This window comes from Culex pipiens, chromosome 1, assembly GCF_016801865.2.
Source record: "Culex pipiens pallens isolate TS chromosome 1, TS_CPP_V2, whole genome shotgun sequence".
Taxonomy (NCBI): domain Eukaryota; kingdom Metazoa; phylum Arthropoda; class Insecta; order Diptera; family Culicidae; genus Culex; species Culex pipiens.
Genome location: NC_068937.1, coordinates 115854940 through 115869577, shown reverse-complemented (window position 1 = coordinate 115869577; position 14638 = coordinate 115854940). Strand labels below are relative to the sequence as shown.

Here is a 14638-nt window from a genome sequence, read left to right as displayed (position 1 = left end):
TATTTTTTTCACTGGGCCTAGAAAGCCTTATTGTACATCGAGCTCGAGCTGTCACAGCCCTGCGAAGTATGTTGGCTGACATATCGGGCGGTCAGTCAAAAAAACCAGCTAGAAGTCGCCTGGCAAAAAAAGAATGCTAGAAAGAGATAGGAAACCTGATGCAAACAAACGTCCAGCTGTCATGTAAACATACTTTGAACGTGTTGGTAATTTTCTGACTAGAAAGCCTTATGCAGGCTTGTATTTGCATTAATGTTTTTGGGTAGAATTTTCATTTATTGAGAATAGGCCATGTTGAATTCAATCAACAATCGTTCTGCCGAATAAGTCCCTCGAAATTAATCTCTCCCACAAAAGTCTGATTGATACACGCTAAATTAAACAAACAAACAAACAATCCACACGTGAGACATCACGTTTCGCCCATTTACGCTCTTTCTTCAACCTCTCTGGAGATCGATCGCCGCGTGACCGATGGGCCGGGAATGGCCGTGACTAATTTTCGGTTTGGTTCCTCGTCCCGAAACCAACCAGCTCCGGGAGCTATTTCCGGAGTGGGCTAAAATTTATGGTTCTTAATATATTAGCAACCATCCGACGGCGGCTTACGCAGAATGGCAGCTAATGAAGACAAATTACAACACCGCAGCATACATCTTTCTTTGTGGCGTGGGGCATTTTTCCCTAATAAACTACTACTTTTGGACGGGTTTCTCTGTATTGTTGAAATTAGGGAAAACATTTCCATCCGAAGAGTAGACATGAGGGCGCCATGTAATTGTTTTTGTCAATCAGGCGAAACAAGGGGTTGGAAACTCTTAGAGCTATAATTATTATGTCAACCAGTATATCAAAATATATGTTAGTATACTTATTATTTCCTTTACATATCGCCAGTATACTTACCAATATACTGAGAGTATCTTAATATACTAACAGTTTATTGCTTTTCGGTTAGTATACTAACAAGTATACTGGAATATCGTTAATATACTCAGTATTTTAAAAAAATATTAGAGTTTCCAGCCCCTTGAGGCGAAAGCGTTTGCTTCAAATGGTTAAAAATCTGTAAGTCGAATGTTTACTTGGGAGCGTGCACGATTTTGACAGTTACACGTAGAATCAAACTAATCAACCTTTGAGTTAAAGATGAGGAGTTGCTGCATGGGTTTTTTATATATTTTTTCGAATTTAAGTTAGATAACACCCACCAAGAATTCATATTCCGCCAAATTTACGACAATGCATTGATTAACGCCCGGGCTCCACTTTAAACAGCGTTAACGTAATTTCGTCTTGAATATGTATGAGATCTCCCCTCGGCACCTTATTGATGGACCCCTCCAAAATGAAGTGGCACCTCCCATTACTTCAGTTTTACATAATTATTCAATATATTCCGTTTCGCAGACTGTCTGCTGTGGATGATGCTGATGATGCCGCCAGTGACCTAACAACCTCTCTTTCTCTAGGGTGAAACCGGTCTTGGAGACGATTTGTTTTGTTTTTTTGGAACCCATCAAAACACATTATAATCAGAAAAACGTTCAGACATTGTGTGAGTGTCACTTAGGGCGCGCCAAGTTTTAGGAGGTGGCAGAAGGTACTGCTCTGCGCCGTTAACAGACAAAAACAGACATGTCGAGACGCTCAGTCTAGCCCAAAACTGTCAACCATGTCGACGGTGGCATTGTTTGGAAAGATGTTGCAGAAACTACTAGTGTTGGACACTTAACGATACCAAAATCTTATTTATTGCAGAATTCTACGATTCCATAATCACTCAGTTTTCATCAAATTTGAACCTACTCAGAACTAAGTAAATGGCGAATCTGACAGATTTGAGTGAATTTTACTTAGATCTGGGTGAATTCAACTCAATTTGCGTTGAATTCTGAGTGAAATTCACTTAAATCTGACAGATGCCTTATTTCTGAATGATTTTGAACGTGCGTGTAGTAATGTTTGGCAATTACACGCACATCAAAAATCCCTCAATTTCTAAAAAAAATTAAGCAAATTCAATTGTGACATTTTCCTCGAGGACTCAATTTTGAGTAAGACCGATTTTGACTAAAACTGAAGGATTATGAAGGTGGGAGGAAGGCTATTATCAATCTATGTTTATTTTTATTTAATTTGAACATAAAATTTTCAAAAAGATGATCGCTAGGAGCCAACGTATGTAGATTACTAAGGTAAGGTGGGTTTTCCAGCTGTCAAAATAGTTTCACCGGATTTTTTTCTGTTAGTTTGTAAAGCATGCCAAACTGAACCGAAATACGTATTTAGCTGAATTTATTTGTTTGAAAAATATGTTTGTTTTAAAAGCGTATTTTTTTAAGCGTATTTGTTTAACAACCTTACAGAAAAAAATCCGGTGTAATTTGGCCGGAAAATCAAATTTTCACTGCAGAACTGCATATAAAATCCGGGTTTCGTGCTAACTATTTTGACAGCTAGACAAAAAACTCGCCTTACCTTATCTAATCTACATACCTTGGCAAAGAGCCATATAATGACAGCTAGAGTCAGTACAGGCAATGGGAGGTGCCACTAGTACCTTTCTGTGCTCTTTGTCAGCCCCAAAGAGGGAAACTTCTCCCCTATTTGCAATTGAACTAAAAATTTCAATTGTTTCCCATTATAAGCTGACATCAGCGATGACATCGTGCACCCGTTTCCCTCGCTCTCTGTCTCGCTGGAGTATTTTCTGTCAGCACTGCCAGGCCCCAGTGTTGTCGTCATCGTTTTAGTCACGTGTCACGCAGGGGGTTTCAAAACAATTTGGTTAACGGTGACCAATGACGACGACGGCTAGCCAACGTCGAGACGCGTTTTATTGCTCGACAAAATTAATAAAACTGTCTAAAATTAAAGCCGAGTGGAAAGGGTTATAAACGGTCCTCAATTGGTATGAGAAGTTCAAAAGTATCGATTTGCCTGGTTTTATCAGTAATGTTCAGCATTTTGGCATTTTTCTACGCCCATTATGGCAACATAATGACAGTTCATGCAGTTGCTCTAAAATTGATCCAAAGAAAATGTTGACGATTAGCTCAATTTCGAACTCTACAAAACTGCTTCTTGTCTGGCCGACACGTTAGCTGTCAGTTTCATTCATGTCGCATTTGCACTACCCAATTATACAGTATTTGTTCGGTAACTGGGCTGAGAACGTAGCCCAGTCACCGAATGCTGCTCGCTAACTGGGCTGAACGAAAAATAACGAGGGGAACACCGATGCATAATATTTTCCTGATGAAATATAAAAATAAAAGTTAATCAAATTTATTTACGATGTTTACTTTTCATATTTCTTTAATTGTGACTTGAAATGAAATAAAAGATGGAAAAAAGTTTTTATTATTTATTGAACATGCTTTTGCATCCATTAACCCCTCGGTCTTTTTGGTTTGTTTTGGTTTTTTGACGTTTGTCTGCTTTTTAACTGGGCTACGGCCCAGTTATCGAGCGCCCAGTTAAAAAGCAGCCCAGTTAAACAACGCCCAGTTACCGAACAACTACTGTATTGCGATTCGCATTCATAAAACGACTGAGGAAGAAAACAGGAAAATAAGTGTAAACAAACTTACCGTCGGGCCAGTTCTCGAACACTGTCAGTGCGATGTCCCCCGCGGAGTCGGACGGGCTGAAGAGAAACTCTTTCGTCTTGCCGCTGACGAGTATCAGTCGCAGGTTTATCTGTTGGCGTTGTTGTTGTTGTTGTCATTTCGGCGTGATGAAAACGAATGGAAGGGGGAAAACAAGAAGAAAAAAGAAAGAAAGAAAAAACATAAACAAACAGTTAGTATTTGCTCGCGATACACGCACAACGGGGACTGTGCGAATGACAGTTTCTCGCGGTTTGGCATCACTGCCGCCGATTGTCGCGCGGTGGCGAGTAAATATGTAAACAAAGGTGAAGCGTTTGTACTGGCTATTAATGGGAGAGAAACGTCAACGAGATGTGGTAAATAAAACATTATTCGCATACCACACCGTTGTTTCGATTGGAACAAGAATGTCGTCATCTGGGTAAGCATTCGAGAATACTTATTGATTTACGCTCGGTTGAAAGCGAGATGGCTTGTCGATGTTTGCATTAATTTGCAACATTGACACTGCACTCGCCAACAGATGTAAGACTTGCAAAATTCTACATTTATAGTTTTATTTGATGATAAATAAATATTGCGAATCAAGTAGCATTGTTCTGTTTGAACGTGTAATAGATAATTACGAGGAAAAACTACAAAACAAATAAACATTCTCATAGTATTAAATCTATATGTCATATGTCATCTGTCAATTTGCAATAACGTTATGCACCCTTACCAAAAATCATGATTTTCTGAGTTCAATACCCCACTTTTCATACGATTTTTTGTGTTCAGGTACTATAATAATAAAAATGGTTATATGGGTTGAACTGAAAACTGAAAATCGTATGAAAAGTGGGATATTAAACTCAGAAAATCATGATTTTTGATTAGGGTGTACGCCGTGACGTCATTTGACAGCTCTCGTCATGTAAACAATACACGCCATTCTAACCACCAAATCGAGTGTAGTGCTCACGTCAGTGGTTGTTTACATTAGGAGTGAGTGGGATACACTATTTGTTTACAAAATTAATTGGCCCATTTACATTGTTTTGCTTGATTTGTTTACGTTTATGATTACGATCTAAAATGTAAATTTGACATTTTAAACGGTGTCTTCATGTAACGTCAAAAAAGAACTTACTCAGGAATGAGTAAGTTAGACAATCGTAGCCAACTACCCAATATTGGGTAAAATGAAGTTCACATTTTTTTGACAGCACTGTTGTTGTTTTCGGAAACAGACAAACCCACGCTTCTTTTAAAAATTAGTGATCGATCTATTCGTTTTTTTTTGCAGCATGGGTTTTATAATTTTATCATAGATTTTGATTTTTAGTTCCATTAATTCACGGAAACGCGTCCAGTCATAAATATTCAATGAATATTGGAGCGAAATCCGTGGAAGAGGGGCGCAGTCGTGCAGTATTGACTCATAAATAAGTAACAGGAAAGATAAACAAACCCTCGCACCGACCGACGTCTCATCAATCCGAATGGCTGATGGCCGGTGGTGTGAGTGTGGGAAATTAGGAAATTTTGAGGTTATCGACGACGACGACGACGATTACGCCGGAACGAGGGTTGAATCACGACCAATCCGAACGGAAGGTGTTCCGGCAATAAATCAAGCTCGATTGCCGGTACGTGTGTGTGTTCATTTCTTGCGATTGAACAATGTTCTACACATACACACAAGTGGAAGAAGCGTGCTCGAGGTAAAGTTGGAGGTTTATTTGGAGTTACCTGCCCGCCGGACAGCGATTTCGGACGGTATTCCTTGTACGGAGTAACAGCCGGACGGAACTGGCGGTTTCCATCTGGAGCCAACGGACGAAAGTGACAGTACGCAACTGTGTCACGTGCGCCATAATTGCGATTGCCATTAAATCGTTCCCAAAAAGTGTGATATTGTCAAAACCCATTGCAATAAGTTAACACGCTTACGGAAATATGCTGAAATTTTGTGTTTATTGCTAAAATTTTTGCTTCATGGGCTCACACCAAACTGACAGTTTTATAGCGTCCGCCTTCATGGCACTCTGCGTTAGTGTAGAAATCTTGCTTCACACTAGAATCCCCCATGGCAGCAACGTCTAGCGTATTGCATAATTTTCGGGGAAAATCACAATGTAAACAAACCAATCAAAACCAGACGTCGGTTTTCGAGTTTCGAAATCGCGCTTCGAGGTCTCTCGCTCCTCTTTCAATCCGTCTATTCTTCTAAGCATGATCGAAGCAGAGCCGACGACTTCACACACAAAAATGTGTACGATTGAGCTCTTTTTTGCGTAAGTTCAATTCCATTAAATTTTGCTCTAGGTGCGGTGCGGGGTTAATGGCGTCGAAGGTGGCGACTGCGATAGTAAAAACAGCTGTCAGAATTGTTTCGGTATTGGTGTGATTCTTTGGTGGTGTGCGATTTGCTTTCGACAAACGAGCTTGGCTCGGCGGAATAAAGCAAACAAAACAAAAGGCGGGTATTTTAAACAAACAGACTCCACGCCACTCGGTTTTTGTTGTTGTTGCTTTCGGATCGATTATGATGATTGCGAAAATGAAGCATTTTTTGAGTGCCAAAGGCACGCCTCTGCTCAATGTCAGTCGGTTGGGGAGGTTAAGAAACACGCAGTTCTTAGAATGACGAAATTAACATTGACGAAACCATGGGGCAAATGAAATTTGGACATAAGATTCGTTGTTTTTTTTTGGTAGGCGTGTAACCGTCTTACCCAATATTGGGTAAAATTATGTTTACACATTATTTGATTGCAGTGTTGCCGTTTGCCGTTTGTCTTCTTCCCGTCTTTTAACGATGGCTACGTGCAAATTGATGTTCCCTCGGTACGACTTGCAAGTGCACTTTTGTCGGAACTTTTGGGTTGATGCTGTTTCGAGTTCTGCCAAATTCGACAGCAGACGGCATTCAATTTGAAAACGTTGCCATTTGTTGCCGAGATCCTGTGGGATTAGCTCCGACAAGGCCAACTTTTCGACGCCCGGTGTAAACTCGAGAAATGAATTCTAACCTCAAAGTTGCTCCATGAAGTCGAGTGAGCTTGTGGTTTTGGCGCCATACTGCGAGATTCCATTGAAACTCGTTCCGGCAACACTGTTCTCGTTTATTTGAAATGATTAAATTGTAAGCAGTTTGGCCTTGAAGGAAACCGGCCAAAATGTTGGCCCATTCAAGTGTTGCCAACCCGTTGCATATGCGCTGAACAAAACGGCAAACTTTTTTACGAGCAGCAAAATGGAATGGAAAATCCACTAAAACAAGTTTTCAATTATCGATTTTCAGTGCTGCACTGAACTAATCCTTGCCCTTGGCAGGTGAGGCGGGTTCGAGGAAGGGGAGAGCAGAGAAACTGAACCGCAAATAAAACTGAATGAATCGAAGAGGACATAGTCGTCCCAGGCTTTGACCGCTAGTTAGTGGCTTCGTAGCGGAATGAGGTTAGTTTTTATGGGCTTTAGAAACAGAGATCGGAGAACGGTTTGACAATCATACTCAGTAAAGTTGATTAATTTTAATTTTGATGAATGTTTTAGCGTGTAAAATCTGACAGTTGTGTTGTCATTTTGCACGCTTAATTTAGCAACCTCATTTATGCGTTTAAGCATTCAACAATAAATCATAATTTATTGCAAATTCACAGTTTTTGAGCTCGTAAATGACATTGCATTTTAAGCCTTTCCAAGCTTGTCTCGTTGCCATCTAATTTTAGAGCGCTCAACCTTGGCAGCGAAATCTATCCTGCTGTTTGGATTTTTCCCCGACAGAAGCTTTCCACACGTCGTGTGTGCGCAAAGGAACAATCTGGAATTTGAAGCCCGCGCTGCAGCTTTATTTATGACAGCACTTTAGCCAATTTCCCTCAAACAATGGGGCAGGGGCCGTCATCACACAAAGTATGGCGAGGCAGAGTGGGAAAATGCTGTGCCGGGAAAACCGATTGGCGCCAACCAGGCTGCGGCGACGACGACGACGACGTCTCTAGTCAGTTTGGTCGAGAGAGGGACTTTGTGACTTTATGTGACATTGAAATTTGATACTGTAGGTTGGTTTGAGAAGTTTACCTTTAACGTGTATTATTCAGAATTTCAGAATGTTATGCTGTCTTTGCACGCTCATTTTAAAATCACTCAGTTTTCGTTCAAAACCAAACCTACGCAGATATGAGTAAATGAGGCATCTTTCAGATTTGAGTAAATTTCACTGCATTTATGTTGAAGTCTGAGTGAAATTGAATCAAATCTGATAGATGATCCATTTACTCAATTCTGAGTACGTTCGTTATTGACGAAAACTGAGTGGTTTTGCGTGCGTGCGTGGCGTGCGTGAGAGATCTAAATAGGCGTGTAAATGACAGCTGTCAAAAACACGTTGAAACCAGTTGAGTTTTCGGATAAAAAGTTGTTAAATAATTATCACACATTTTAAAACGTCAACTTACCTTCATTTCACTCATAATTATTACGTGATCGTTTTCCTCTAGCTGCCTGAGTGCTGCTTGTAATGAAATCTAACTTCTTTTGCCAAGTAAGAATGCATCTTACAGTTATTTAAAAAAAAGTTAGTAAACATTAATCAGAAAGCACGCGGCAGCACAGCTAGAGGGCGACGAGACTTTTATAATGAAACCCTTTTTTTACAAGAACAACAACGATTCGCTTCTCATTTAATTTTTTTTAAGACCAAGTTGTGTACAGAGATATTTGAAGTGGGTATCATTATGGATATTCAAAAACAAAGTACAAGGACGCTTACGTGGAATTGCGGTTCGAATGGAAAAAGAAGAAATTCATTATTAATGATGAGTACATGTAATGTGCGTTACGAAAAAATCGTGACGTACAGCTGCATGCACAGTTCGTGTGGGAATTGTAAATGTACCTAACGGTTATGGTTTAATCGTGATCGACAATTTTCTATGACATCAGTGCGCTTTTAGCGTTGAAAACAGGTGTTTGGGGAGTTTTAAAAATTGCTTCAAAACTTTTGACATTTTTCGGTTCTGTAATAGTTTTAACCAGAAAGTTCTATAATTTTTCAGGGACATCCACAGACAAACTGTCAACTGTCAAATGTGGATAAACGAGCTCTTGAGAAATCAAATTTGCAATGGAGAGTATCTGTTCATTCAAATTGACACTTTGATTATTGATTCATAAATTTTAAAAGAAGTTTACAACTGTTTGTCTGTGGCACAATTTTGCTCAATCTTTTTATCACACCCATGTAACGATATTGTCAACAAAGGCTCCACTTTCAAATTTCCTATCGTTCCAAATTGATTTTCTTTCCTGCCACCAAACAACTGCTCTACCGCCGCGCCGCATTGATTGCCGACATCGATATGAAATTCACCATCAAACCCTTCGGAAACGGCTCGCCGCCATGTAATCCAGGTTGAAAAAGTTGGAAAAATCTAGAAAATAGAACGTGGCGTGTACGACCCCCTCCACGAGCCACGATTATCACGGCGTTTAAATCTAAGCCCGAATGGAGTTCGCATAATCCTCCCAGTCCCTGCGCCGGTTAAGCGTTTTTTGTAACCGCAAAGTTCTGGCCACAGACAAGGCGACGTGGAAATTGAAAGAGTTTTAGTGACTGAAATTTGCAGTTGTTTTTGAGCGTATACCAGTCATGAATCGGAAATAAGTCTCCTTGTGCATGCTTCCAAAAAGAAAACAAACAGCTGTCAAACCCATGAACGCTTATTAAAACTAACTTACTTTAGACTTATTATTACTCAAATTTTGACCAAAGCAAACTGGCAAGCAATCTTCTTAATCCTGAAATTTCTTATGGGAAACGCTTATCAAAATCACATTAAATTTCGTATAAACATATAACTCAGGAATGATTAGGTGGGACAAACGTCAGATTTGGGTGATTGTGACTCATAATTCAATCAAAAAGGAGTGATGAATAATGATTATTTTCTCTCACTTGCTGGGAGACTAAAGCTGAGTGATTTCGGATGTGCGTGTTGACAGTTGCCAAACATTCTGAAGCCAAAAACAAAAAAAAATCTTCGTAGCTTCAGATGCATGAGTAATTTATTGGCAAAAGATTTGACGCTTGTCTGTGCTCTACTCTTTGTTGTAAAGAGAAACCCTATCAACCTTTTTTGTCGCCCCTAACACTCTCACCCTCACACGGTGGAACGCTCGAAATTCCAATATTTCATATTCAAAACTCAAACGGATAGAAACCGATTACGCAAATAACGGCGACGAGTACGCTATGAGAGGGCGTGTGTGGAGTGGTTTTCCATCAGAAAATAGCAGGAAAGGGGGAAAACTGCAGCCGGAGGGTGCCGGAGAACTGCAAAATATTTTCCCTGAATCCTCACCCCAATCGAGGCGTCCTATCGTATCGATTACTAACTCGTTCAACAGTTTCGCACGTGGGATGATTTGAGGCACGGAAAACTAAGCAAAAACGAATTTGAAATTTTGTATATTTTCATGAATCAAAGTATCTAAAATCACGGACGAACGGACATGACACCAGGAACAAATTTTCTTCAAATTTCTGAAGCAAACTATCACTTGCGCCATCTACATTCAAGTTGTCAAAGTAGCATCGCGCGATTACGCATGATTTCTCAAAATGTCTTCTGCAATAATTTATTAAAACATTTAGCATTAGTATGGTGCTAGAAACAGTTTTTTGGCATTAAGTTTGTCGTTATGGTTGTATGTAATTTATCATGGACGAAAAACTGATAGAAATGGTATTTTTAATATAAATTCATACGACCATTTTTAAAAGTGCCCATGAATTTTCATCATCAGCTGGCTTTGTTTACGTTTTAAAACACGTGGCGCGGAAACTTTGACATAAGCGATCACGCAATTGCGCAGGTTTTCGTCAAGAAGAAGTAAAAGAAATCATGCTTCACTTTTTGAAACTCCGTGTCATGTCCGTTCGTCCGTGCTAAAATACCAGAAGTAAAAAAACATATTTGTTTCCCTTTTCAATAAAGCAAACTTCAACTCGCTCCTATGAGAATAGAATCGAGGATTTTTAACGTGCCAGGAAATGTGATGATGCCCTACCAATCGGGGTTCTGTTCTCTCATATTGACTCATGGAAATTTGCGTTCAATCCATTTATGACGGATGGAAGGCTTAAGAATTTTGTTAAAATTTCGAACAATAATTTCTCAGTAAATTATTTTGATTTACTTTAATTTGGGTCCTTTAATCTCAGTGAGTCACTAGTAGTGAAACCCAAAACCAGAAAAATATTTTTTGTCATTAAGCAGCTCAGAAATATTCCCCGCTGAATCCCTAAATTCCACGACACAGAGAAAGGGATCCAAAAAGTGCGGAAATCGCACGTTTTTGATTATGACAATGAACTTTTTTTTTGTTGAGTCAAGTTGTGCATTGGATTCTCACGATTCGTTTCCCTAATCCCTTCGGGATACCAGCGGAAAACACAGTTTCACAGGAAGTGCTTCCGAAAAGTGCAAACAATTCAATTAAGTCCGGTGATTTTGGAGCGGGAGCTCACCATTTTATACGGACCAGAAAGGGAAAAAATGATACCGTCATCAGGGGTGACATTGGGTCTGCACAGCAAAAAATAATGTAAAAATGGATGGTTTGAAACAGAATGTTGAAAAATAGAATGATGAATTTCACCTCTATAATTGTTGAATGACGAATTTTTTTTTGTCAAACAGGTTTTACACAAAAAATGTGTAATATTACTTAATTTTTGATGAATATTCAACATTATTTTTGCTACTCGTATACTTGAGTAATATTCATCTAATTTAGGTACAATATTCAATCATCTTTTGACCCAGGGACATTGACAACTGTCAAACGCAACGTTTTGAAAAGTGGTTGGCAGAAGCCTGTCGGATCGTGATTCAATCGTCGCGTGTCCGGGAGTTTTGGTCGCTCGTGCGTCAAACAATCGTTGCAGATTCTGTGCCGTCGTCGTTGTGTGTTTTGGTAAGTTTGTGTTGGTGCTTCTTCCGGATCGGTCTGGAGGAAGGTGCCAGTGTGTCCGGGTGTTTACGTCCAGGAATCGTCGCAGATTCTGTGCCGTCGTCGTCGTTTTTTTGATGAGTTTGTGTTGGTGCTTCTTCCGGATCGGTTTGGAGGAAGGTGCCGGGTGTTTACGTCCAGGAATCGTCGCAGATTTCGTGTCACCGTCGTGGTTTGTTTTGGTGAGTTTGTGTTAGTGCTTCTTCCGGACTGTTTTGGAAGAATAGTCTGGGTGTTGTTCAGACATTTATTTAAGTTGTACAAAAGTTGTCCAAGAACTGGCGTTCCGTCTAACTTTAAAGTAATATTTGCTAAAAAACCAACCCGAGTTCTTAGAGTGATCAAGCACAAAGTACCCTGAAAGTCATGGAAAAAATATTCGTTTGAATCAAATGTTTTATTTACGTTCTCTGAAATGGATGACATTTCAATACGTATCCTTCCACTTTCTGAGCCACAAATTACACATTTTTTAATGCAATAATACACATTCTTTCGTAAAATTCAACATTTTTGCGGTAAATTTCATCATTTTTTAGGTAAATTTCACCATTATTTGAGGTAAATTTCATCATTTTCTGATGAAAATTCATCATTTTCTGAGGTAAAATTTATCATTTTTTTGCCACAATATCTGTCACCATTTCCTGATGAATATTACCATCATTTTTTTCCTGTGTGGGGGTGATATTGGGTCATACAAAAATGCAGAAATGTGTATGTACCTAATCTTACTCCCCCTGACCAAATGACTGATGACGGTATTTAAAAAAATAATATGATTGTTGTTTTAGTCAAGACGAAGTCCGAAAACATCTTCCAACTGGTGTCAGCGCTCCTGGTGGTCAGAATAAGCAACTTTTAATTTGGCAATTTGACCACCAGATGCGCTGCAACGAGCGAAGCAGTGTTCAGATATTGTGTATTTTCCAAGTAATCGTGAACCTTCAAGTGACCAAGACCAAGTATGCAACGAGTTGACGTGACGTTCGTGATCCGCGTGACGCTACCAGCAAGTGTCCCACGGCGTACCTCTTCTTGACCTTCACCACCGGCTTAAACGCGGACATGGCTGCCGCGGAGATGCTCTTCGGGTTGGTCGGACGCAGCAGCGGAACCAGGTAGCCAGAGCTGGACACCATGCCCGGGAAGTGTCCGATTCCGTTGAACGAGAACGGCTGCAGACAGGACAGCTTGAAGCCAAAGTTGGCCGCAGCGGCGGCAGAGTTTGCGGCGACGACCGCGGCCGGGGATGGTGGCGCTGCGGTCGGTGGTAGTCCGATGGAGGTTCCGGTGACGGGCGTTGGCTGCGAGAGCAGGTGCGGAATGTGGGCAAAGGGGCTGGTGCTGCTGCTGCAGCTGTCGCTGTTGTAGCTGGCGTCCATCGGTTCGGTCGCTTCCTTCTTGGTGACCACGGATGAAGTGCTCGACAGGTCGCAGACGGTAGACGAAGTAACCGGTTCACGGCCCACGTCGATAACCGAGTTGGACGACTTGTCAACGGTAGATACGGAACCTCCACTGGCTGCAGCTGCAGCGTTGAACTTGCGAGCCGTTGACAGAATGTACCGCTTGCGGGTTCCTCCGTTAAACATGGCTTTGACATCCTCCCAGGCGTACACGATCTTGTCCGGTGGTGATCCCTGGAGCTTCAGATGTCGGCGCCATGAATTAAAGTTTGCAGCATCCGGTTGGACGTACTTGTCGTGCGGGGTTAGTCGATGCGAGTGAAAGATGAACTTGTTCGGCGAGAAGAACAGGTTGCAATAGCAACACTTGATGCACTTGGCCCGGGAACTGTTGTATCGAGCCGGTGAAAACGCTCCGGTGCATCCCCAGGCGCACTCGTGAAACACGTTGAACAGGAATCCCTCCGGCAAGGCCGGCTGGGAACACTCGCCGAAGAAGGACTTGCAGAGGCGTTCTGCCTCGCGTCGAGTTATCATCCCGCAACGACGCGATGAAGCGGGCATGGCACCGGCCCGGCGCAGGATCTCCAGCTGTACCGGAGTACACTGGATGCAGGTGATCCCGAGAGCAACCCGGCGGTTGTGGATCTCATTGTAGCTAAAGTCCTTCAGCAGAGTGCTGGAGATCTGCGCCAGACAGAGCCGTTCCTGCTGTTCCACGTACAGCGAGATGATCGGCTGCCCGTAGATGTACACGGTGCGGATCTACAGAGTGTTAGTAGGGGAACTGGTGTTAGTCGCTTGTCAGCTTGCATGCAACTCTCTGGGGGGCAGAGCCCTTTGGATGTACCAAAAGAACTCAGATTACTCAATATACTTTAAGCGCTCGAATTAAAAGAACAAAAAAAGAACCGTTAATGAGTCAATCAACGAACCGCTAATCGACCTTGTAGAGAGCGCGTAATTCCCGCAGGAAAACAAAACACAAACCCCCTCACACAAAACCCGGTAAACAACTCGGCTCTGATTACCCTTCTCATGGGAGCGTAATCGGTCCGACAGGTAAATAATACGGGAGTGCTGGATTACGTGAACCAAAACAAGAAAATCATCACCAAATGACAGGAGCAATTACCACCTTCTCAAAACCCGTTTACGTGACACATGAGTTTCGTAATACCTGTTCCGTCATCCACCAGCACCACCACCATCGAACCTTCGCCAGGAGGTTCTTTATTCGTTTTGCAACCGATTATCGACAATTTTTTTCTTGTTGAGAAACCTGTTTAAGTGCTTGTATTTTTGTTTTCTTCTTCGCTTAGTCTCATTCATCCAATTTTACGACTCATACACACACACACACACATGATTTGCTTACACCCCCGCGCAAGTTATGATGGGTGTGGAGGTGGAGGTGCAACTTCAAGCTGATTCATTTTTAGAATCGTTGTCGCACGTAAGAGTGTTGTAAACATATACATACACAATGTAAGTTGTACTGACGCACTTGGTGGGATTCCCTCCGGTGTTCGCCTAAATGGCTTTCCAAGCGTCTTCTGTTTTGTAATGATTATTGCTGTGTTACTGTTATAGATATTTCCACAATGA

General features: G+C 41.4%; 1 protein-coding gene across 5 annotated transcripts in view; it reads right to left on the bottom strand.

Moving 5' to 3' along the window:
• Nucleotides 1-14638, bottom strand: part of LOC120415538 (SKI family transcriptional corepressor 2-like) — a 116147-nt gene that overhangs the window by 3190 nt on the left and 98319 nt on the right. For 4 of the 5 annotated variants that reach the window (XM_052706206.1, XM_052706205.1, XM_052706204.1 and 1 more), the window contains exon 3: nucleotides 12413-13795. In XM_052706206.1, coding sequence (XP_052562166.1) covers nucleotides 12569-13795 — 1227 coding nt within the window. In that variant the 3' untranslated portion in view covers nucleotides 12413-12568. Of the gene's footprint in view, nucleotides 1-3596; nucleotides 3706-12412; nucleotides 13796-14187; nucleotides 14546-14638 lie in introns of those variants that run through there. The other variant, XM_039577107.2, reaches the window with a different exon arrangement.